Raw genomic sequence first — 26,802 nt, 5'->3', positions numbered from 1 at the left:
TATTATTCTCTGATTTTGAAATATTCCTTTAATTTACAAATTTTACGGAATCGATTTTTTTGGTATTAAAGATGCCAGGTGAAAATGACAATAAGGCGCCTGTGACTCAAGGGGGAGGGGTTCAATCTGGAGCATCAAATATGGCCAATCCTATAGTCGGGTTGGGAAATGCGGCCGGTGTTGCCCCTGGCGGTGAAACACTCGCTATTAATTATCGAAATATTAGACTCCCTACTTTTTTCAGTTCTGACCCAAAACTTTGGTTTGTTCAAGCCGATTTGGTTTTTGAATGCAATAATATCAGAAGCGAACGTCAACGTGCCGGTCATATCATTTCCGCATTGGATTATGAAATTATTCAAACAATTAGCGATTTATTAAGCGCAAATCCTCCAGTTGAAAACCTTTATGCACAGATAAAGGAACGTGTCACAACTAATTTTTCTGTTTCTCCCGAAAAGGAACTTCGTTCTATTCTTAGGGGTGAGATTCTTTCCGATGGAAAACCATCGTTGATTTTAAGCAAGATTCGCCATCTGAGTCGCGGTCGGTGTTCCGAGGAGATAATCAAAGCGGTTTTCTTGGACCATTTGCCAGAGAATTGCCGAGCGATTTTGTCGATGTCGGAGGTCGATGACGTCACACGATTAGCCCAAGTTGCCGATAAGGTTATGGCAAATATGTCGTCTACTTCCGGAAGTTCGGTTAGTGCAGTTTCCACGGAGAGTGAGGTTTTAAAGAAAATAGATGCACTTTCTAAAAGAATTGACGAAATGTCAATTAAACCGCATCCTAGCAGAGATTCTCGTTCGAGGTCATTTTTTTAAAATCGTTCAAGGTCAAAAAGTCGTCAGGGTCAGTCGCGTGATCGCTCTAAAAATGATCGTCACAATGGTAAATGCTATTATCATAATAAATTCGGGGAAAAAGCTGAATTTTGCAAACCGCCTTGCTCTTACAAAATTAAAACCAATTCTAAACTAAAATCTGAGAAAGATGCGGAAAACTAATTCCGCCGCACCGAGTTGAGACTATCGATGCGACGAATAATCAAAAACGTCTCTTTGTGAGAGATCGTATTTCGGGGATAAAATTTTTGATCGATACGGGATCGGACATTTCACTTCTCCCTGCCGATGGCAGATCCAAGAGAAGGCCAGCCGATTATGTGCTTTATGCAGCGAACAATTCGCTAATAAACACATACGGCGAACGCCGACTTTCATTGAATCTCAGGCTCAAACGTCCTATAACGTGGAATTTTTGTGTAGCATCAGTGCCTTATGCTATCATAGGAGCTGATCTACTAAGCCACTATGGACTGAATGTCGATCTCCGTAATCGTAGACTCATCGATTCTCAAACGGGCGTTGGTTCAACATGTGTTCTTGGTTTTGATTCGTTTGAAGGTGTTAGTACAGTCAACAAATCGAAATCTTATGCAAAGCTTCTTGCTGAATTTCCCAGTATTACTGGTTTAGAACAAAGTTCTAGTATAGCAGCACGCGGAGTTTTTCATCGAATTTTAACCACAGGTTTTCCAGTTTCTGAACGTCCTCGTCGTTTATTATCAGAAAAGTTAAATATTGCAAAAAAGCAATTTAAAGTTTGGATTGACGAAGGAAAATGTAGACCATCGAGCGGTGAATGGGCATCGCCTCTTCACATGGCTCCTCGGAAAGACGGAGGTTATAGGCCATGTGGCGATTACCGCAGACTTAACGCGCAAACAGTTTCAGATAGTTATCCGGTACCGTATTTACAGGATTTTACCGCGAATCTTTATGGAAAAACTATTTTTAGTAAACTAGATTTGTATTCTGCATATAATCAGATCCCGGTGGCTCCTGAGGACATTCCTAAAACGACAATAACAACGCCTTTCGGTTCGTATGAGTTTCTCGTTATGACTTTTGGTCTTAAAAACGCGGCTCAGACGTTCCAGCGTTACATAAATCAGGCGATGATTGAATTTGACTTCGTTTTCGTGTACATAGACGATATACTTATCGCATCGTCCGATGAGGAGGAGCACGAAAAGCATCTCAAGGCAGTTTTTGAAAAACTAAAGGAATTTGGTCTTCGTCTGAATCTGGACAAATGCACATTTGGAGTTACTGAACTCGAATTTTTGGGACACATTGTTGATTCGAAGGGTGTTAGACCCACTCAAGAGAGAGTCAGAGCAATCTCTGAATATCCTAAACCGACAACCGTTGTTGAGCTGAGACGCTTTTTGGGTTTGGTAAATTTTTACCGACGTTGTTTACCACAAGCAGCTCAAGCTCAGCGTCCATTGAACGTATATCTATGTAATTCGAAGAAAAATGATCAAACGATTATTGATTGGTCCCCTGAAGCAAACGAAGCTTTTACCAAAATTTGCCACAGCATCACGGAAGCTGTTCTTCTGGCACATCCCGATCCTGAAGCTCAAACTCGCTTAGTGACTGATGCATCCGATACAGGAATGGGAGCTTCAGTCGAGCAAATTCAGGAGGGTGAATGGAGACCATTGGCCTTTTTTTCTCGGGGTTTTACCCCTACCCAACAGAGGTATAGTACATACGACCGGGAATTGACCGGAATTTTCGAATCCCTCAGGTACTTTAAACATCTACTTCAAGGCCAGAAGTTCAAAATCGTCACTGATCACAAACCTCTGATTTATGCCTTCCAGCAGAAATCTGATAAAGCATCTACACGTCAACAGAATCAGTTATCGTTTATATCCCAGTATACCACAGAAATCGAATATTTACCTGGAAAGGAGAATGTTGTTGCCGATTCCTTATCGCGAGTTAACGCTGTAATTTTCGCTTCGGAAATCAGTTTAGCCGAAATGGCTACAGCACAAAGGGACGATCCTGAATTGAAATCCTTGCTCGAGGACAAGAGTAGTTCTCTCGACCTGAAGAGCATTAGATGGGGTACTGATCACACCGCCATTTTTTGCGATTTATCGGGAGAGGTTCTACGTCCATTTGTTCCTGCTTCGCTTCGAAAACGCGTTTTCCATCTGCTTCATAATCCTGCACATCCTGGCGCCAAGGTCTCGTGTAGGGTTATCGGTAAGTCATACGTGTGGCCAGGGATGAATCGAGAAATAAAGGAGTTGTGTAGAAATTGTCTTTCTTGCCAAAAAGCTAAAGTTACTCGTCATACTGTGATGCAACCATCCCATTTCGTATCTCCGGAAAGTAGATTTCGTCACGTCCATATGGACATAATTGGTCCGCTTCCTGTGTGCGAAGGATATAGATACTGTTTGACTCTTATCGACAGATTTTCTCGCTGGCCGGAGGCCATTCCCTTGACAAATATTGACGCTAATACCGTTTGTCGTGCATTTTTCAATGGTTGGATATCTCGATTTGGTTCACCCGAAACTTTGACAACGGATAGAGGAAGTCAATTCGAATCCCAGCTTTTTTCGGCTCTTCTCAAATTGACAGGCTGTCAACGAATTCGAACGACGGCGTACCATCCTGCCTCAAATGGCATGGTGGAGCGCTGGCACCGAGTACTAAAGGCTGCGATTATGTGCCATTCGGATCAGCAGTGGATCCATTCTCTGCCCGTGGTCATGATGGGGTTGCGTAATAATGTTTTACAGTCAGGGTCATCACCGGCCGAATATGTTTACGGAACATCGCTTAGAATTCCTGGTCAATTTGTTTTGCCAGAAGATTTCGCGCCTAACCCTCAATTTTTTATTGAGGAATTTAGAGAACATATGCGCCTTGTTCGACCAGTACCTGTTGAACATCATGATAAAAGAAAAGTTTTTGTTCATAAAAGTTTAGAGTCATGCACACACGTTTTTCTAAAGGCAGCTTTTACAAAGAAATCACTTGAGTGCCCGTACTCCGGCCCACATAAAGTAATAAATCGCACATCTAAAAAAGTTTTTGAAATTGATATCAACGGTGTAAAAAAACAAGTTTCTGTGGAAAATTTGAAACCCGCCTTTTTTGTACGCGATGCCGTAGATGTTGCGAAGGACTCTGTGATACAACCTGTGTGTAATGTACCTACGATCCCAAAGTTACCTGTACTTGTCACTGCAACTCCTGACTTAGTATTAAATGTTAAACCTCCATTGAGGACTTACGTTAACAAAAAGAAAAATGTTATGTTTAACTTACGACCGAAGTAAATTTTTAAATTTCAATTTAACTCTAATCAGTATTATATGATGATTATCATAACATTTTTTATCTACGAATTAGATAATTTAACGAAACTTATTTTTATAAATAGTAAACTCTATAATTTGATAATTAACGATATTTAAGTAATTATTATAAAATATTATTTTTTATGAAAACTAGTATAATATTATAAAGAATATTTTTCTATTTTTGGAAATCATGATTTTTATTGTTTTTAAAAATATATTTATTTTCTCCGTGTTTTTTATTCGTTAACACTCGGGGGGGAGTATGTGGGGAGTCGTTGGCTCGGCGCTTCCCCTCTCACTCCCCACGTTCAAGGTGTGAACGGCACCTTTATTATTTCATGAGTTTCCCTTCTTACGTTATTTAGTAAGATTTAGTTTGAGTTGCGCAGTATGAACAAATAAGCAATGTATGTGTGTGATCAGCTGATGTATATGTGGAGTTAGTATAAATCCGGCAGCCATATGCCAAACACTGAAATTGGCATGTCAGTAGACAAACATTTATAATTATATATTTTTTAGTCTTTTAATAATAAATTGTTAATGTTATAATGGAGTCTTTTAATTATTAGTGGGATAACCTTCTGATAAGCATTTTTATATAAACCATATCCCACAGAACACCACCTGTTTTATGAGGAAGAAAGTTTTTTCTTCCCTGTCCCTAGGGAGGAAAGTGTAATTATATTGCATACGCGCAAGCGCAAAAAATTTTTTTCTCTCTCTCGAGTTGCTAAAAGCCACTTTCTACTTGCTTTACAGCTTTAGAAAGTAAGCAAATACGTTCGTGTATGATGAAAAAAATTTTAATACTTTGTTGGTCGGATCTTCCACTATTTTTACTTTTACTGGTCTCGGATCTTCTTCTCTTCTTACCTTTGTTGGTCGGATCTTCCACTATTTTTACCTTTACTAGTTGGATCATTTTCCAATCATACCTTGGTCGGATCTTCCTCTCTTCTTACCTTTACTTTACCTTCAGAGAAACAAGTTTCATGTGAATCTGTTAAAATTTTTTAAATTGCGTGTCATTTTGTATCAGAAATTTAAAATTTTTAAAAACTGACATTAGATTTGTGGCGTCTAGAAATATATTATTGTTTTTTGTTGAACTTTATAAAATAATTTTGTATAGCACACAAGTTTTAATTACACAAACATGTACACAAGTACACACATACACACAATGTATTACACTACATTTAAGTAATAATTGTATATCGTGTAATTGTGGTTGTGCTCAGTAATATTATTTTATTTAAGTTTTCTATATTTAAATTTTGTTTCTCTAAAGTTGAGTTTTCTTGCTGGCCTGGCGATCATGCCATCCTTGCTAGGTACCTACGGCCGACCCTATCATAAAAATCGGTCCGTTCACCAGGCCCAGCAATGTACTCCGTACTCTTCTTACCCTCTCTTTTTGCATCTTTTTTATCCTTTTCTAACTGCAATAATTTTCCCAAAATTTATCTTTTCTCTTTTTTCACAAGCGACGCTTGGAAAAGCGGTCACCATTTTTTCAATTAGTCTTTACCGAATTCTCGTCCTGAGCACAACCTCGCTCCGAGAGCAACGAAATCTTTACAAAAATAAACTATATTATTCTTTTATTAAATAATTCTTGTGTCTTATTTATCAAGGTACCCGAGCGACTAAAGTGGTGACCCCGACGTGATTTTTATTAAAAAATTAAATAAATAATCGTGCGAGTATCGTGATTATAATAGACGCAAGTCGGGAGACTCAACCGTAACAAAGTTCAAATTTTTGTTATCAATAAAATTTACATATTACGTTTTCCAGTTGTTCTTTTCTTTGTGTTTTGTGCATTTTTTTTTGAAATTCCTCATTGTAAAATGGCCTATCAACAAAATCAACCTAATGGTCAGGAGCTGATGGATCTCCTTCGCGGCGCGCTCGGGAATAATAAACCGCGAGTGAAACTAGCGAATTTTGACATTTCTGATCCTGAATTGTTAACGTGTTAACGTCGATGGACCTAAAAATGACGAAATTACTCGAAGTGTCCGAAGTCCATGGAAGAAGTGCTTCTCAACATCCGCGCGGTAGATCGAAATCTCGCGGGCGCTCTCGTTCTCGCGGCCGCTACGCGGACGATGGCGTATGCTGGTACCACGCGCGTCATGGACCTAACGCGACTAAATGTACAAAACCTTGCGCGTACAAGGCGGGAAACGGGGCAGCCAGTGCGTAATGGCGTCAGACGGTACTGGCCCAGTGCATTCACGCCGCATTTTTATACAAGATAGAGGCTCGCGAACGCAATTTTTAGTGGATACAGGTGCCGATTTGTGTGTGTTTCCGCGGTCTATGATCCGCGAACATCTTCCCAAATCGACTTACGAACTTTCCGCGGCAAATGGAACAACTATCGCGACGTACGGTACTAATACAATGACCCTTGATTTTGGACTCCGTCGCGACTTCACATGGAGGTTTGTCGTTGCTGACGTCACTAGACCAATAATTGGCGTCGATTTTTTGGCATTTTACGAGTTACTCGTAGATGTTAAAAATAGATCTTTGATTGATAAGAAAACGGGCTTAACCTCTACCGGAAAATACGTACACTGTAAAAAAAAGGTACTAAAATAGTACCGATTTTAGGTATTAAAATAGAACCAAAAGGCAATTTAGTACCTAAAGTTGGTATTACATTAATACCTCTAGTTTTACAGTGTAACAAGCGAATATCCGGATATCAAAGTTGTCGCTGGCTCGAGTGAATATCACGAACTTTTATTGAAATTTCCGGAGATAACACGTCCTGCCGGCACCGCGTCGGTCAAACATAATACCGTTCACCACATTCGGACAACAGCAGGACCGCCTGTTTCGAGTAAACCGCGACGCTTATCTCCAGAAAAATTAAAAATCGCGAAAAAGGATTTTAATGCCTTAGTGAAGCTAGGTATCGCGCGTCCATCAGAGAGTTCGTGGTCCTCCTCCCTCCACCTCGTCCCTAAAGAGAATGACGAGTGGAGACCGCGTGGGGATTACCGCGGTGTAAATGCCAGGACGGAACCTGATCGTTATCCGGTTCGTCATATTCAAGATTATTCGCACAATCTCGCGGGAAAAACAATTTTTTCGACAATTGATTTGGTAAAAGCATTTCACCAAATTCCGGTGGCCGCGGAGGATATATGTAAAACCGCGATCACGACACCGTTCGGGTTGTTTGAGTTTCCGTTCATGACTTTCGGTTTACGGAACGCAGCTCAAACCTTCCAGCGATTCATGGACGAAGTGCTTCGTGATCTTGATTTTTGCTTTACGTACATCGACGACATCCTCGTCGCATCTTCGTCACCGGAGGAACATCTGCGACACTTACAAATTTTATTCGATCGTTTAAAACTGTATGGTGTCGTAATTAACCCGTCAAAGTGCGTGTTCGGTCAATGTGAAGTGAAGTTTCTCGGATACAGTGTCAGTGAACGTGGTACTCAACGTCTTCCCGGAAAGGTTGACGCGATACGGAACTTTCCGCGACCACAGACTGTTAAACAGTTACGTCAGTTTCTGGGCATGATAAACTTTTATCTACGATTTATACCCAGAGCCGCGGAAATTCAAGCACCATTAAACGAGCTACTTCACGGAAATGTTAAGGGAAAAGCTCCGGTTGTATGGACAAATGAAGTACAGAATGCTTTTGAGAAGACAAAGGAAAGTTTGGCACAGGCCACACTTCTTTTCCATCCGGCCGTCAACTGTCCATTGGCCATTTTTTGTGACGCGTCCGATTTCACAATCGGCGCCGCTCTTCACCAAGAAGTAAATGGTACTTGGCAGCCACTTGCATTCTTCTCAAGGAAGTTGAGTACCACTGAGCGCAAGTACTCAACATATGATCGCGAGCTTCTGGCTATCTATGAAGCAGTAAAGTATTTTCGGCATATGCTCGAGGCAAGTACATTTACAATCTTTACCGATCACAAGCCGATTACATATGCGTTCAGGAAAAAGGATCATCAAAGTACACCGCGTCAGTTTCGTTATCTGGATTTTATAGGTCAATTTTCTACAGACATCCGTCACATCGCCGGAGAGGAAAATGTTGTGGCTGATGCCTTGTCACGCATCGAAGAAGTCCAAGTTACCCTGGATCTTAAGGAACTTGAGTTGGCGCAGAAAATAGATCCGGAACTGAAACAGCTCGAGTCCGGAAAATCAATTTCCTTACAATTGAAGCTGATCAAGATGCCAGATTCGAATGTATCATTGGTGTGTGATGTCAGCACAACAAGTGCCCGCCCGTACATTCCGGAACCGTTCCGGAAAAAAGTTTTCGAGTTGTTCCACAATCTCAGCCATCCTGGAGTAAAAGCTACGGTTAAGATGATAACGCAACGTTATATTTGGCCGTCAGCTAAAAGGGATTGCGGAACCTGGGCGAGAAATTGCGTCAACTGTCAACGAGCCAAAGTTACGCTATAACCTCTGCCGGATCAAGAGGCCGAGACTGTCGCGCGTGCATTTTATTCGACTTGGATTTCGCGTTACGGAACCCCACTGAGGATAACTACGGACCAGGGGAGACAATTTGAGTCGTATCTGTTCAGAGAACTTAACCAACTGACTGGTACTTCTCATTTTAAAACAACGCCTTACCATCCTCAAGCAAATGGGATGGTGGAGAGATTGCACCGACAACTGAAGGCAGCCATCAAGTGCCATAATAATTCCAGGTGGACCAAAATTTTACCTTCTGTATTGTTGGGAATCAGGTCAGCGTGGAAGGAAGATATGCAGTCAACAGCCGCTGAGATGTTGTACGGACAACAACTTCGTCTTCCTGGGGAGTTACTGTGTTCTGCAGACAACTCTGTCAGTGCACGCACGCAATCTGCCTTCGTCAAGGAACTACGAGAACATATGAGTAGGGTAAGGGGTACAGTGACCGACACCCTGGGCATACTTTCAACTTTAAATGACATTTTATCGTAATTTATTAAAGATTTAGTTATAAAATAAATTTTAAATAAAAGATTTGTGTTAAAATTTATAGTACACAAGTTTAAAATTAAAAAACACCTTGATAAGAGTTTATAATATTAATTTAAAAATGTATGGTATGAAAACAGTGAACGACACCCTTTAATAAAATAAAAAATATTTAAACTTCTATTTAAGTAACATGATATTTATTAGTATTATCATAAATTTTATTATTCAGACTTAATGTACAAAAAAAGTTGCTTTTAAAATATAATTATTTAACAATTTTTTCATATTTATAAAATTTGTAATCAATAAAGCAAATTTTTGAAGGTTAGTTTTCTAGAAAGTATTAAATATTGAGGAAAATATAAACATATAAAATTTTGTATAAACTGTATAAGTTTTTAAATATTGTATATTAATTAATTTACTAGTGATATTTAATTAAATATTATTATTTTTATAGTTATTATCGTTTTTAATAGCAGGTATCGTTCACTGTCTGGGTGTCGGTCACGGTACCTTTTACCCTACGTTGCGACCAACGCAAGGTACAAGGCATGGCACCAAGTCAACATTTATTTTCAAGGGTCTTCGAACGAGTCACTTTGTGTTTCTCCGTACGGATTCTGTCCAAGCACCGCTTCAAAATCCGTATGAGGGACCCTTCAAGGTTATTTCGCGCGGGGAAAAAACATTTGTGATTGAAGTGCGCGGCAAAAACATTACAGTTTCAATAGATCGGTTGAAACCAGCTTATATTGCGGAAGATATCATCGACGAGAGTGATAGTGAAGACGACGAAGTGTCAATATATGTTCCGGCACCAATACTGGGTCCGGAACCACTTCCGAGAGACGTTCCGCAAGTGGTTCCAGTTCCGGAACCAGCTGCAGTACCTGAACCAAATGTGGATCCTGAACGTGGTATACGTACGCGAGCGGGTAGGCGTGTAAGATTTCCAGATCGCCTTCAAGCCGGTTTTTCGTGACTCTATCACTAGCAGGGGGGTACTGTGGCGTCTAGAAATATATTATTGTTTTTTGTTGAACTTTATAAAATAATTTTGTATAGCACACAAGTTTTAATTAAACAAACATTTACACAAGTACACACATACACACAATGTATTACACTACATTTAAGTAATAATTGTATATCGTGTAATTGTGGTTGTGCTCAGTAATATTATTTTATTTAAGTTTTCTATATTTAAATTTTGTTTCTCTAAAGTTGAGTTTTCTTGCTGGCCTGGCGATCATGCCATCCTTGCTAGGTACCTACGGCCGACCCTATCATAAAAATCGGTCCGTTCACCAGGCCCAGCAATGTACTCCGTACTCTTCTTACCCTCTCTTTTTGCATCTTTTTTATCCTTTTCTAACTGCAATAATTTTCCCAAAATTTATCTTTTCTCTTTTTTCACAAGCGACGCTTGGAAAAGCGGTCGCCATTTTTTCAATTAGTCTTTACCGAATTCTCGTCCTGAGCACAACCTCGCTCCGAGAGCAACGAAATCTTTACAAAAATAAACTATATTATTCATTAATTAAATAATTCTTGTGTCTTATTTATCAAGGTACCCGAGCGACTAAAGATTCTTGATAAGCGACCTCAAAAACCCTCCTATAACGATTTTCATGATAATTAAATAATTTCTAATAAAATATGCTCGTAATATATATATATTACTGTAACGTCCTGCGTTATTTTATTAAATTTTATGTTCTTTTTCCTTTTAATTTTTTGTAAATTTTGTATGGAAAACATCTGTTTTATCTAAACTACGTCTCATATTTTTTTTGTGTAAATTGTTTGTCTTTCTTTTAAAACCGATAACGAGACAAAGTACTTTCAGTTGTCTTCACTCGTGGGATGCACTTTGAAATTTTGGAAAATTCAATATAGATAAGAATATAGCTATTAAATCTTTTAGAAACTCTAAAGTGCATCCTTCCAGCTGTTGACTGCTGGGGTCTTTTTCATATCTTATCACTTTCCCACGAAAGTCCAAGAGTCTCTACCATCAAATTACATCTGTTAGTCATAAAACTATAAAAAATATTAGGATACAAAATCTGTTATATTTCTATTTTTCTAAATAATATCTCACACGTTGATTTAGTGAATTTTAAATAATTTTAAATAATTCTTAAAAATATTCTTTTAATTTTTAGTTAAGTTTTAATATTAATGTTTGGAATTTCAAATTAATTTATTACTTATAACTATATATTCAAATTACTAAAAAAATAAAATTAATTAAATCTTAATCAACAATTTAAATTAATATTGAAATTTTAAACATTATTATGAAAATAATTAATCATTTACACTATAAGTAACAGAAATTTTACATGTTTCTTTTTTTTTACTATTGTCATTTAATTATATATAAATAATTTTATTTAACTATCTTTTATATTTATATATATGTATAAAAAAAGGTATGTGTTTGTAATTGAATGTGTAAATTTTTAACATTATGTAATTAAATATTCATAAAAACATGTATGTCATAAATAATTTTAAGAATTTTTGTACTTTTGAAAATTCGTTTAAAAAGTGAATTTTGGCTCCATCTTTTAAAAATAGTGTAAACTATAGTTCCCCACTTTTTCGAAATACCCTAATCTTAAAGATACGCCCACGCAAAGTCATCCCTTGCAAGGCTGGGCCTGAAAGATCCAATGACTTCTTTCTTTTAGATAAGTTTTTTATAAAAAATCTAATCACTGATCTTTTTAACCTCCCACTCTATAAAATTTTCATCTCCAAATTTCCACCCAACTAAAAAATTTAAGTAGGGATAATAATATAAAAACTAAAGATTTGAATCAAAAACTCAGTCAAAATTTCTCATTCAAAATTAGTCAGTCAACATTTCTCAGTCAAAATTAATCAATCTAAATTCTAAAGTCAAATTTCTCAAGTCTAATTTCTTAATTCTTAGTGCAGTCAGTCAAATTTCTCAAATATCAGTGCATTTAGTCAAAGTTCAATTAATTCAATTCTTAATCACGAAGCCAAGACCCAAAATTCAAATTTAAACAAATTTTCAACGATCTTCAACATTTATGAATAAAATCTAAAAAAGTAAGTACTTTTATTGCATAATTAATTACTTTTCTCCTCTTATCTATTTTTTTCTTGTCATACTTCTAATTCCGAAGGACGTGGTGCGATTAAGTTGCGCATTTTAGTTCCTTCATTCCTTAAAAGATTTGATCATTATTTTTTTATTAAACACCTTCCGAAAAGATGTTGGTGTATTCAGTGCATCATTATTTTTTCAATCCTTTTAAATTTTCCTTCAAATAAAACGAACCAATTTGAAAGTTTCCCGAGTTGTGGACAATGCGTCTAGACTCAAAAATAAATTAAAATTTATTAACTATGTTGCGTTTCCGGACGTAACATAATTAAATTTTTGGAGGCCCCGGAGGGATACTTCAGATTGGTCTGTTTTAATCCTTTTACTTCTTTCTTTTCTTTTCTTTTCTTATTCTAAACTAACAATAATGATAAAAATTCCCTAAAAGATTAAAATTTTCTTAAAATGTGCGTAAAATTAAAATTTTGTTATAATAAATTTAAAAATTAATTTTTTTTATTATAAATAAATAATAAAATGAGAAATTCGTAAACAAATAGTTTTTCTAAATTCATCTGTCATAATAAAATTTAGACATCTTGTTTTGAAGATCCCTTGTAGGATCCCCTTTGTGTAGTAGCTGGGTCACGCTACCGCGTTGCGCGGCTTGTACCTTGTATACCTGCCGCGACCCGAGCGTTATCTCGCGAACGCGAAGTCCCTCGCGAGTTTTAATATCATTTTTGATTTTTCTACCCTTTCAATAATTATATAGAGTAAAAAAAATATTTTTTATAAACAAATTTTATAATAAATAATCCTTTTAATAAAATTCGTGTAGTCGACGCTCGCGACTCACAGTCAACGCGTTGTGTGAGGGGATACATATCCTTGTTAAGTCAGACGGCAAGACGGCTGACTGTATAAGCCAGGCAACGGTTTTTCCACTTACTAGCAGCTATAGGCACTGTAGTCCAGTAGTCACGCGCTACCCCCACTATTACTTTTATAGTTCCGCGCGGTATCTCGCGATCGCGATGTCTCTCGCGATTTTTAACATTTTTGAGTTTTCCAGCATCTAAATATTAATTACTAAAGGATAAGGCGTTGTCCGCAGTGGCGAGACATTAGGATATTTCAGACAGCTGAACTGACTGTGCTGGCACTTCTGGTCTGAAAGTCAAGTTTTATTGTGCTTTAACTTTTCAATATGATACATACGTTTTTGATGTACGAAATATCGCTATACTGTTAATAACAGTTTCAAGATATTTTAAAAGTTTTATTTCCCATAGGTATAAGTGATAATATATAAAAATTTCCGGAATTTTCTGAAGGGTTAAATGTTTTGAGTCTTTAGTATTTAAGTTTCCTTCAAAATTTCCAGAGCACTATGAATTATTGTTCGATGCATAGGATTGTACATCGTCATTACCGAAAAATGCTGTCTCCGCATTGGCGAGACACTTGTTGTCGGCAGTGGCTTTTTTATATCTAATAATATTGTACATGTCCTAATGAATTTGATATAATTTTTGTACGTTTTGTCGACAATATTTTTCATAACTATAGTTTAAATTGAAAAAGATGAACAGGAAGAACAGCTTATATGTTTTTAATAACTGTGACATGGATTAGCGGCTCACAATGAGAAAAATATTTGCCTGTATTTTTATGATTGAATGAAACAATATTATGATTTAAAGGCATCAATTATTATACTCTTTCTCTTTGATTCCTTTGTTTTTGTGACGTTTGAACGATGAAGACTCTGATTTTAAGATAGTGTCTCGCCACTACGGACGATTTTTTATGTCGGTAGTCGCGAGACATTATCGTAAATCGGCAATAACTTTTTTTTTCAATATCTGTTCTGTAACTGTATAACTTAAATTTGCAGTATAGAGTCACACCTGTCCATGGATATATATACAGACTTGATGTTCTTGAAAATGTGAGTGCTATAACAAAAAAACAAAACGTGTCTCGCCACTACCGACTCTCCCTTATAATTATAAAATAAAATAATTCTAAATCCAATTATTCTAAATCCAAATGTTCTAAATCTAAAAATTCTAATGTTCTAAATCTAAAAAATTCTAAATCGAATTGTTCTAAATCTAAAAAAATTCTAAATCCAAATGTTATAAATTAAAAAAATTCTAAATCTAATTATTCTAAATCTAAAAAATTCTAAATCCAATTGTTCTAAATCTAATTATTCTAAATCCAAATGTTCTAAATCTAATTATTCTAAATCCAAATGTTCTAAATCTAAAAAAATTCTAAATCCAAATGTTATAAATTAAAAATTCTAAATCCAATTATTCTACATCCAAATGTTCTAAATCTAAAAAAATTCTAAATCCAAATGTTATAAATTAAAAATTCTAAATCCAATTATTCTACATCCAAATCTTCTAAATCTAAAAAAATTCTAAATCCAAATGTTATAAATTAAAAATTCTAAATCCAATTATTAGAAATCTAAATGTTATAAATTAAAATTCTAAATCCAATTATTCTAAATCTAAAAAATTCTAAATCCAAATGTTATGAACCAAAAATTCTAAATCTAAATGTTCTAAAATCTAAAAAAAGGTATTACCGAAAAAAAACAATTATTGATAAACTAGAATACGCATTTTCCCAATTGAATATCAGATCTCAATTTTTTTTTGGGATATTAATTTCCTTTGAACATTTTTTTTTCCAGTGTCTGGATATTTTTCTATTCCAAAGAAAATTACCGGCACACAGAGAGCCAGTTATAACAAAAAATTAAAAAAAGAAAAGGCTGCTCTTGGGGAAAAATGGATGCCATTTGCGGAATATAGAAAATTGAAAGCTGAACAAATTAAAGAAAAAGAATTCTTAATTTCTAATCCTCCTCTTCCAAATTATAAGGCATATCAGCCACCAGAGACACCTGTCGAAAAAAGGATTTAATTACCAAACGGGGTAGTTCATCCCGAAGTATTTAGGAAATTAAATTTAGATGCTAAAATTGTATTATTTCGACGAAGTATTTGTAAGCACAATAATAACCCAAAAACTTGCATTACATGTAAAGATTTTTGGAAAAAATCATATAGAATATTAAAAAATTCAACAAATTGTAATATAGAATATCATAAAGTTTTGTAATACATTTAATCTTGTTTTCAAAAATAGGGTTTATTTTTATTACCTTTATATATCCTTAAATCCTATGAGTGATGCTAGAATAACTAGAAGTCAAGCTAAAGCCGATGCTTGTTTAGCTAATGAAATTGAAGCTTTTAATCCTTTTATTTCAGGAAAACAATTAGATCGATCTCCCTCTAAAAGTGAGAACAATTTAGAAAATTTAACAACCTCAACACCAATAGTGGAATCTCAATTTGAATCAAATTTTCCTAATATTTCATTATCAGAAAATTCATTTACTTCATGTGAAACTGTTAGAAGACAATTAGATTTTAATTCGAGTTTTAATGATATTACAACTATTGCTTTTTGAAATACAAACGAAACATTAATTGAAAAAAATACTATTGACAATACTTTAAGGGGTTAAACCACTCTAGACCGTCAAAAAAAGGCCTAACTTTAGAAATTTTTTTTAAGAAAAGTTTAAATGTACTGAAAAATATGTTTACATATCTTTATTAGGTACACTTTAAAGAGAAAAAAAATATACTTCATTAATTATTTTTTTTTTAAATATCAAATTTACAGGTACGTGATAGGAACCCTTTCTGAGAGGAATCACGTCGCGGCCGGAAAGGTTTTAGCTCCAATTTTCATCCTAGAACAAAAAACAAATTTCTTTCTATTTTTACATCTTAAAAGCTAGAGAAAGACGTAGGGGATTTTTTTTCAATTGATTTTTGCAAAAATGGCGAACATTTTAAGGAAAAACCGAGTTTTTTACTTAAAAAATTGACACTAAATTGTTTATAACAAAAAAAATATGCAACGTAAACGATTGAAGCTTTAGGAAATTTCCTTAAGGATATTTATATAGTTAGCCGAACGGTTAAACAATTGTTGGGAGACTTAGGCAATGAATATCAAAGGGAAGATGAAAATGTTATAACATTCGCAAATAGAATTCGAGATATAGGGACGCGAATTATTGAAGCTCAACGCGCTTTTACCGGTACTGTAACCGAAGCTTTTGTAACTGAAACCCAAGCTGATATCGTAGACAGTTTTAAAGAAGGGCTCCTTCCAGAAATCGAAAACAAAATGCCAGCGAATGCTAACATCACTGAATTAATAAAAAGCGCAATTAAAATCGAAAAAAGATTAATCACACAAAAAGGTAGGCGAAATAATTTAATTTCAGATTCAAAACCTGTAAGAAAGAAAGAGATTTTTACATGTCAATTATGTAAAGAAGAGGGACACGAAGCAACCGATTGTAGTCAAATTTGTAGCAAACCAGGACATGATGCTAAAACATGCTTTAAAAATCCATTTTATAAACCCGACAATATGCAACAAAAGTTTCAAAATCCGTTAGAATCGCGATCTCAACTACAATGTCAAAATTGTAATGGTATAGGTCATACAGCGGCAACATGTCGACGTCTTGTTAATCAATTATCGATGAATCCAACTCAATTAATAATTTGTAGATATTGCAAAGGCATAGGTCACACATTAGAAGAATGTAGAAAAAGATTATTTAACAATCAAAGATTTCAGGGAAACGGCCAGAGTCTCCCCATTCAGAGCGCAAACATGGAGACTCCAATAAAACCAATGCGCTCAGTGAATGTGACCGAAACAGTAGACCTACCGTGCGAATTAACGTCGTAAACGAAACACAAAGAAAATTTTGCCCGTACATTGATATCAAAATTAATTCAGAAAAAGGTATTAGTTTACTCTTAGACACAGGAGCAGAAGCTAATTTATTAAAACAAAAATGTATTCCAGACTCTCATTCAATAAATAAAAATAATATCTATAAAATCTTCGGTATAGGTGGAGAATCTTCTGAAACTTTAGGATCAGTTAATTTAAAAATAGGAGGATACATTACTGAATTTTTAATTATTCCAAATAATACACCTATTCCATATGATGGAATTTTAGGGACTCAGTTTTTCTTAACATGAAAATGTAAAATCAATTTCTTAACACAAAAATTAGAAATAGATAATTTACGCGTAACTTTAAAAAGAAGAGAAAGTATCATTAATGAAACAAGAGATATTTGCAATGTTGAAGATATTAATGTCTTAGGTAGATTGCCTTTTATGACAATTAATCATGCTCTAACTCAAAAAAAGAGTGACTTTTTAATTGACACGGGTTTAGAACCAAACGTAATCAAAGAACGTATGATGATTCCAGGAGATCCTTTAATAACAAATCAAAAACAATTACTCAAAGGAGTCGGTAATAATCTTATAAGAACTTTAGGATGTACTGATATATTTGTTTATGGAGTAAAGTTCTGCTATTCTTGGTGCACAATTCTGTCAGGATGCAAAAGCAATAATCGTTTTTAAAAATGCAATAATTACTATAGATCATCGAGAATTTCCTTTCCAATATAAAACGCGCCAAATTGATGAAAAACAAAATAATGATAATTTATATCATAATCTCCAACCATTATCCGAAGCCAATGATGTTAAAATTTTTGCTATAGACGTTGTTCAACCTACAGATATTGAATTTGAATTTAATTCCTTTCAATCTTTAAATAATATCGAAGAAAAATACATTTTTCATGTTAATGCTCATGATTTAACCAAAGGATTAGATCCAGAAGTAGAAAACAATGAATTTTATTTAGATCCTTCAAACCCGTATTATCAAGAAGACCAAGAAGAATTAGAACAGTTAAAAAAATGTAATATCGCGGAATTCTTGCGTCTCGACCATTTAAAACAAAAAGAACGACAACATATTCTGGATTTATTGGAAAAATATAAACATATGTTTTATTTACCGGGAGATGATTTACCGGGTACCAATGCCATTATGCATCGAATTCCAACTATAGATGATATTCCTGTCAATACAAAACAATATAAATTTCCTCATGCTTTAAAAGAAGAAATAAGAAAACAAATGAAAGAATTGTTAAAATTAAAAATTATTAAACCTTCCAATTCTTCATATAATATTCCATTATTGATAGTACCGAAAAAACCGGATTCTCAAGGTGTAATAAAATGGAGAGTCGTTCTAGATTTCAGATGGCTCAATGAAAAAACCATTAGTGATAGCTATCCCCTCCCCAATATTATTGAGATTTTTGACCAGGTAGGGGGCGCTAAATACTATACAATAATAATCGATTTAGCCAAAGGATTTCTTCAAATCAAGTTAAATCCACGGGATTCTCATAAAACTGCTTTCAGCACACCATTTGGACACTATGAATTTACAAGGATGCCTTTTAGACTCAAAACAGCGCCAGCAACTTTTCAACGACTTATGGATACCATACTTGATGGACTTCAAGGAGTAAAATTATTTGTATATTTAGATGATATTGTAATTTATGCAAATAGTTTAGAAGAACACCATCAAAAATTTCACGAGTTAATGGAAAGACTTGTGACAGCCGGATTGAACATACAAACAGATAAGTGCGAATTTTTAAGAACAGAAGTTAATTATCTAGGACACAAGTTAAGCAAGGATGGTCTTAGTCCTGATTCAAAGAAAATTGAAGCTGTTAAACAATTTCCAATCCCTAAAAATGTTAAAAAAATTCGAGAATTCTTAGGCCTTGCAGGATATTATAAACGGTTTATTAAAAATTTGGCACAAATCGCGAAACCCTTAACAAAATTACTACAAAAAGATGCAGAATTTGTTTGGGATGAAAAAACTAATCTTTCATTTGAAACTTTAAAAGACCTTTTGTGTAATGCTCCTTTACTTCAATTTCCGGAATTAAATAAATCTTATAACATCACAACAGATGCATCAGGTTACGCAATCGGAGGTATTCTATCTCAAGGTGAAATCGGCAAAGACAAGCCTATTGCTTATTTTTCTCGCGTCTTACGAGGGCCCGAGTTGAACTATGAGGTTTATGAAAAAGAAGCATTAGCCATTGTAGATAGTACAGAAGCTTTCCGATCGTATGTATATGGCCGACAAATTAACATATACACTGATCAACAACCTCTAGTTTGGTTCAAATCAGCAGATTTAAATACTCGTGTTCAAAAATGGCGTTTTAAATTATCAGAGTATAATTACACTGTCTTTCACAGACCTGGAAAAATAAATACGAATGCAGATGCTTTATCAAGAAATCCAATCGGTGTGACAGATTTAAATGTTTTAACAAGAGCACAACAAAAATGTTTAAATTCCCCTTCTTCAAAAGTCGATAAAAACCCTAAAAAAATTGTTTCTAATGATAAATTAAATAAAAAAGATACTCTACCTTCAAAGAAAAATGAAGAACAAATCAAAGTATCTAAACCTTGTGAAATGAAGGAATCCCTAGATTTGTTAACTAAACGATACCCCGAGCGAAATATTAAGAAACCTAATTATGAAGAAAGTGAAGAGGAAAAAAATGAAGAACCAAGTGCAACGACAAACCACTTAGTAATAAAAATCAAGATTTACAAGCTGATCCAATTGTAGAACAAGAAGAAGAAAAATCAACACCTCGAATGAATCCTTTCCCTAACCCAAGAAAAGAAGCTAGAAAAAGAAGATATTTACGTCACGCCTCGGATCCTGAAACAGATTCAGAAAGTTCTATTTCTTCCGAAAATTTTTCGGATGAAATATCGGAAATTAACACGACTAGAGCAAGAATTATACAAAAAAAGGAACCTATTCAATATCGTGCCGATAATTTTGTATATTTCGTATCTACAAACGGGTCACCATGCGATGAAGGTGCCCGCAAATTAATCGAACATAACAAAATAATTTCGCGACAAGCTTTAACAATCGATGAAGTTAAAGAAATTAAAAGAAAGAATAAAAGATTTTTAATTTCTTTATGTTTAAAAGGAGAAGAATCTGAATCTCTAAGCCAAACATATAAAAATATTTTAGGATTGTTTAAAAATCTTCGAAAATTATTAGAAAACCTAAATCAAAATGAATTTTCTATAGGTAAAAGTGATAAAATTAAAAGTTTAGATTGGTCTGAGATTTTAAATTTACTTGACATAACTTTTGCCGGATCAAAAATAACAATTATAATTTGTGATGGTTCCGTAACATATGTACCTCATGAAAAACGCGACGAAATTTTTTACGAATTTCATAAAAGCCCTGTAGGAGGTCATAAAGGTGTCGGAAAGACATATTATAGAATTAAACTAAAATATTTTTGGGAAAATTTAAAAGATGACATCACTCGTAGGATACAGCAATGTTTAGATTGCCAATTAAAGAAATTGGTTCGTTTAAAAACAAAACAACCAATGATAATTACGGATACGCCAGGAGTTGCATTAGACAAAATAGCTATGGATATTGTAGGTCCTTTGAAACCAACTAAAAATGGTAATGAATATATCCTTACAATCCAAGATTTGTTTTCTAAATTTTGTATTGCAGTCCCCCTTCAAAATACATTATCCAGTACTATTGCTGATGCATTCATAAAAAGGTTCATTTGTATATTTGGAGCACCCAAAACCGTTTTAACAGATCAGGGTAGAAATTTCTTAAGCGAACTTTTAGTTAGAGTTACAAAACGTTTCCGAATAAAAAAATTGAGGACAACCGCTTTTCATCCTCAATCTAACGGATCTTTAGAACGTTCACATCATTCATTAGGAGAATTTCTAAAACAATACACTGATGCTGATAACGAATGGGACCAGTGGCTCGATGTTGCTATGCTTAGTTACAATACAAGTGTTCATGAAAGTACTAAACATACCCCTTATGAAGTTATATTCGGCCGTCTATCTCGACTCCCTTCAAGCGATCCCTTACGAGAAGGTGATTTAACTCCTACATTCAAAGGATATATAACGGAATTAGTTTCTAGACTTAATGGAATACAAAAAATAGTGTATGATAATCAGGTTTTATCTAAAACGAAATCTAAAGAATATTATGACAGAAATGTAAATCCTATAAATTTTAAACTAGGAGATTACGTTTTTCTTTTATCAGGTCCTAAACCCGGGAAATTCGGAAATCATTATGCGGGTCCTTATAAAATAATTGAAATTTTAAGTAAAAATAATATTAAAATTCAAATTGGAAAAGATCACAAAGTAGTTCACGCAAATCGTTTACGAATTTCTCATATAAACCGGGAATTAAATACGCCACGAAATAACGTAAGAGATGATCAATATGAATCTGATAAGATTTTTTTTCTTTTCACTAAATAAGTCATAAAAAGATTCTGTTACAGAATGATTTCATTGATGATCATTTTCTTTTGTACTCTTGTATCATCAACATGGGGTATGATTGGGTACAACTGTGGGTCACGAGAATTGAATGTATCTACTGTTTCTCTTTTACAAGTAGGAGAATGTGAAATACCAAAAACAAACATAAATTCTACCCAAAGTTATATTCAACTACTGCAGATAAGTGAGTACAAAGAAACGATGGTAAGACAATGTAAAGTAGAAATACGGAGAGTGATTTACCACTGCGGTATGCACTCTCAGGCTGCAGTCCCATGGCAGCGTTTTGCGTTGCGTTTTGTCACTAGACCATGAGTGTAAAAGAGATGCAGATATATGTTTGCTATGTTTACACTCAGGGTCTAGTGACAAAACGCAACGCAAAACGCTGCCATGGGACTGCAGCCTCATGTATCAGTAGTACATAATGGAATGAATTAGTATATTAAGGAAACCACTAAATCGGCGTGTGACATTGCGCATTTTACCGGAATTTTGAGAATAACAGACACTCACTCAATTAATGGTTTATTATTAAATCAAACTGTAGTACAACCAGCAACACTAGCGGGCGTAATTGAAAACGATGGAACATGTGACGGTGCGGGTTACTCTGATCCTTTCGGATCATGGAAAGACGTCGTCGTTCAAGCTTCTGTAAAAATTACATTATCAGAACATTTAGCTAGAGTAAAATTAGAAACAAATCAATTAATCTTAAAATCTGGTACAGTCTGTCCTTTATCAAAAGAAATGTGTATAGATCAAGAAGGAGGACACACTTTTTGGAATACCGTACATCTAGATAATTGTAAATTCGACCAATATAGTATATTATATGAAGGTACCGCTGATAAAATGATTGATCTCGATATATTTAACCCACAAACAGTTTTTGCAGTAACTAAAGGCCAAGTAACTTTTGCTTTAACATCTAAATCAGATGAATTTGTATGCGGTTACAAAATTATTAAAACAGAACATCCAAAATTATTCATTTTTGAAACTCATGCAGGAAGTAGTTTTACAGAAAATAATCAAATTGCGATATCTAATCTTGATATTTTCACGTATGTTAACTCTAAATTTATTTATGTAGAAAAATATATACGAAAACAATTAAAAAATTTATACATTGACATTGTAACACAAAAATGTAATCTGGAACAACAAACGTTAAAAAATTCATTATCTATAGCAATTCAATCACCTGACCAATTCGCGTATGATGTAATGAAAGGACCAGGTTATATGGCTTTAGTTGCTGGTAAAGTAATTCATATCATCAAATGCACACCAGTTGAAGTAAAAATACAACAAGGTATGGTTGGTCCCTACATTTATTGGGAGCAATCTGCAGTTCTATAGCTGATCTTTTAGTTCATTTAAGTACTAAAACAAAAACTGAAGAAGTTACATTAGAAAATGTTACAACTGACATAAATCCAGGAGAACCTGTAGCACCAGAATCATCAACATCAACAGTACAAATTTCTCCAAATACAGAACTACAACAACAAAAAGGATACTTCAACTTAAAATGAGTATTTGATTGTTATGGTTAGTTCACAAGCAACAAAGTTTAACCTCAAAACCCTTCATCCGTATTTAAAAATATTTGTATTTCATTTTGATTGTACTTAGAAATATGATCACTTTTCGTCTTGCATCCTTAAGTAACCATTTTACGATGGGGGTGTAACGTCCTACGATATTTTATTAAATTTTATGTTCTTTTTCCATTTAATTTTTTGTAAATTTTGTATGGAAAACATCTGTTTTATCTAAACTACGTCTCATATTTTTTTTGTGTAAATTGCTTGTCTTTCTTTTAAAACCGATAACGAGACAAAGTACTTTCAGTTGTCTTCACTCGTGGGATGCACTTTGAAATTTGGAAAATTCAATATAGATAAGAATATAGCTATTAAATCTTTTAGAAACTCTAAAGTGCATCCTTCCAGCTGTTGACTGCTGGGGTCTTTTTCATATCTTATCACTTTCCCACGAAAGTCCAAGAGTCTCTACCATCAAATTACATCTGTTAGTCATAAAACTATAAAAAATATTAGGATACAAAGTCTGTTATATTTCTATTTTTCTAAATAATATCTCACACGTTGATTTAGTGAATTTTAAATAATTTTAAATAATTCTTAAAAATATTCTTTTAATTTTTAGTTAAGTTTTAATATTAATGTTTGGAATTTCAAATTAATTTATTATTTATAACTATATATTCAAATTACTAAAAAAATAAAATTAATTAAATCTTAATCAACAATTTAAATTAATATTGAAATTTTAAACAGTATTATGAAAATAATTAATCATTTACACTATAAGTAACAGAAATTTTACATGTTTCTTTTTTTTTTTACTATTCTCATTTAATTACATATAATTAATTTTATTTAACTATCTTTTATATTTATATATATGTATAAAAAAAGGTATGTGTTTGTAATTGAATGTGTAAATTTTTAACATTATGTAATTAAATATTCATAAAAACATGTATGTCATAAATAATTTTAAGAATTTTTGTACTTTTGAAAATTCGTTTAAAAAGTGAATTTTGGCTTCATCTTTTAAAAATAGTGTAAACTATAGTTCCCCACTTTTTCGAAACACCCTAATCTTAAAGATACGCCCACGCAAAGTCATCCCTTGTAAGGCTGGGCCTGAAAGATCCAATGACTTCTTTCTTTTAGATAAGTTTTTCATAAAAAATCCAATCACTGATCTTTTTAACCTCCCACTCTATAAAATTTTCATCTCCAAATTTCCACCCAACTAAAAAATTTAAGTAGGGATAATAATATAAAAACTAAAGATTTGAATCAAAAACTCAGTCAAAATTTCTCATTCAAAATTAGTCAGTCAACATTTCTCAGTCAAAATTAATCAATCTAAATTCTAAAGTCAAATTTCTCAAGTCTAATTTCTTAATTCTTAGTGCAATCAGTCAAATTTCTCAAATATCAGTGCATTTAGTCAAAGTTCAATTAATTCAATTCTTAATCACGAAGCCAAGACCCAAAATTCAAATTTAAACAAATTTTCAACGATCTTCAACATTTATAAATAAAATCTAAAAAAGTAAGTACTTTTATTGCATAATTAATTACTTTTCTCCTCTTATCTATTTTTTTCTTGTCATACTTCTAATTCCGAAGGACGTGGTGCGATTAAGTTGCGCATTTTAGTTCCTTCATTCCTTAAAAGATTTGATCATTATTTTTTTATTAAACACCTTCCGAAAAGATTTTGGTGTATTCAGTGCATCATTATTTTTTCAATCCTTTTAAATTTTCCTTCAAATAAAACGAACCAATTTGAAAGTTTTCCGAGTTGTGGACAATGCGTCTAGACTCAAAAATAAATTAAAATTTATTAACTATGTTGCGTTGCCGGACGTAACAATTACGTTATATAAAGAAATTTTTATTAAGGTTTATTTTTAGGGCAGGTGAATTGGGAAAATTTTTCAACAACAGGTTATAGCACATTCTTTTTTCCAATCATTTTTTCATCCACATAGAATTCAAAAACTTAGTACATATTTTAAAGTATTCGCACCCGTGGACAAAAACTCACCCCCTTTTTAAGGGTTGAAATAAATGAATCCACACTGGGCTCATTTGAAAGAGCACGATTCAGGCTTTGATTTCTAATAATAATGAATTTTTTATCAAGTCAAGATTTTGCTCCAAGAATTTTCCAAAAGTGTCAAAAAAACGCTGTCCTTAAGGGTTTCAACCCCATTTTTCTTAAAAACCCGGCGTTACAGCTTTTTGAACACCGGATTCGTGTTCAGAGCAAAAATTTCCTTTAGAAAAACTTAGTCGCATTTATCAAACAGAAAAAGTTTTTAAATCTGCAGGGTTAGGTCATTTAATGGTGAAAAATGGTTTCATGATCCTTGTGCAGCTTACATGTGTGTTAAAAATTACAGATTTTAAAATGTGTATACCTATCTTTTGTCAACACTCTAAAGCAGAATTTAACACCTCATATTATGAAATAGAGCGCGGAAGTTCGGGGAAGTTTTATTCGCAAGCGTGTACTTAATATAAACAACGAGGAGGTCTTTTATGTTTATTTCATAAACATTTTGCTTACTCATTGTGTGAAGCAAAGAATTTGCTTCCTCGTGGAGGAAGCAATAAATTTCTCTAATTCGATTGATTGATTTAAAACATTTCGAGTTAAAAACTGATTTAGATTAATTAAATTTTTTGAAAAATTAAGAAAATTTTAATTAATTTTGGATGTAACATATACTATATATATATATCGATTCGTTTCAATGCAAGGAATACAATTATTATATTTGTTAACTTGAATTTTAAAAAAACACAAATTTTTTTATCTAAAATATGAATTTTCGATTTTTCAATTTTTATTAATTCTCAAATTTTAAATCAAATCTATACTTTATTTATACCAACCAATTCGTTTCAATGCGGGGAATAAAATTATTTCATATATAAACATGAATTTAAATAAACACAACATTTTTTAGTATAATGTGAATTTTTGATTTTTTAACTTTCAATAATTCTTTCAATTTCGCTCAAATCTATACTTTATATATACCAATCAATTCGTCTTGATGTAAGAAAGACGATTATATTATATATTACTTTAAAATTTTCTATTTAAAAATTTTTTCAATTAAAAAAAAATTTTTGGAAAAAAGGCGATAAAAATATTTTTTTGGGGTATTTCTAAAAATCCTCTCGTCATTTTTGAGAGATTAATGTGATAAATAAGCCTACCAAAGTTTATCCAAATCCATAAAAACTTGTTAAAGATATCGTGTTCACAAAAACGATCCACACACACATACACATACATACATCCGGACAATTGATCAGGATCTCAAATAACATGTTTCTATAGAGAGGAAAATTTTTTTTTACCATGTTTAAAAATTTTATAAACGAAAGGACTACAAAGCTTCCTCCACGGGGAAGCAAAAAGCTTAATTTTTTGATTTAATCACGAATTTATTATTTAAAAAAATTTAATTATGCAGGATAGTCAAAAATTTTCTGTTGTTTATGTTCTAAATAACAAGTAAAAACAGTAACTTTTATGTTTCGGCACATTTTCTCAAACAGATAATTGCAATTAAAAAAATTTATTTTTTTTGAAAGTGACGTTTTTTTGAATCTATATAGCTG

General features: G+C 33.5%; 2 protein-coding genes across 2 annotated transcripts in view; one reads left to right on the top strand and one right to left on the bottom strand.

Moving 5' to 3' along the window:
• Nucleotides 1–26,802, bottom strand: part of LOC127281042 (josephin-2) — a 131,868-nt gene that overhangs the window by 69,340 nt on the left and 35,726 nt on the right. The window lies entirely within an intron of this gene.
• On the top strand, nucleotides 8,840–10,142 carry LOC127281059 (uncharacterized). The gene is made up of 2 exons (XM_051304547.1): nucleotides 8,840–9,094; nucleotides 9,618–10,142. The coding sequence occupies exons 1-2, from the start codon at nucleotides 8,840–8,842 to the stop codon at nucleotides 10,140–10,142; spliced, it is 780 nt and encodes a 259-aa protein (XP_051160504.1).

The sequence above is a fragment of the Leptopilina boulardi genome, unplaced genomic scaffold (assembly GCF_019393585.1).
Source record: "Leptopilina boulardi isolate dan_hultmark-lab unplaced genomic scaffold, ZJU_Lbou_2.1 LbouV2_262, whole genome shotgun sequence".
NCBI classification, from domain to species: Eukaryota; Metazoa; Arthropoda; class Insecta; order Hymenoptera; family Figitidae; genus Leptopilina; species Leptopilina boulardi.
This window is presented reverse-complemented; position numbering and strand designations above follow the sequence as displayed.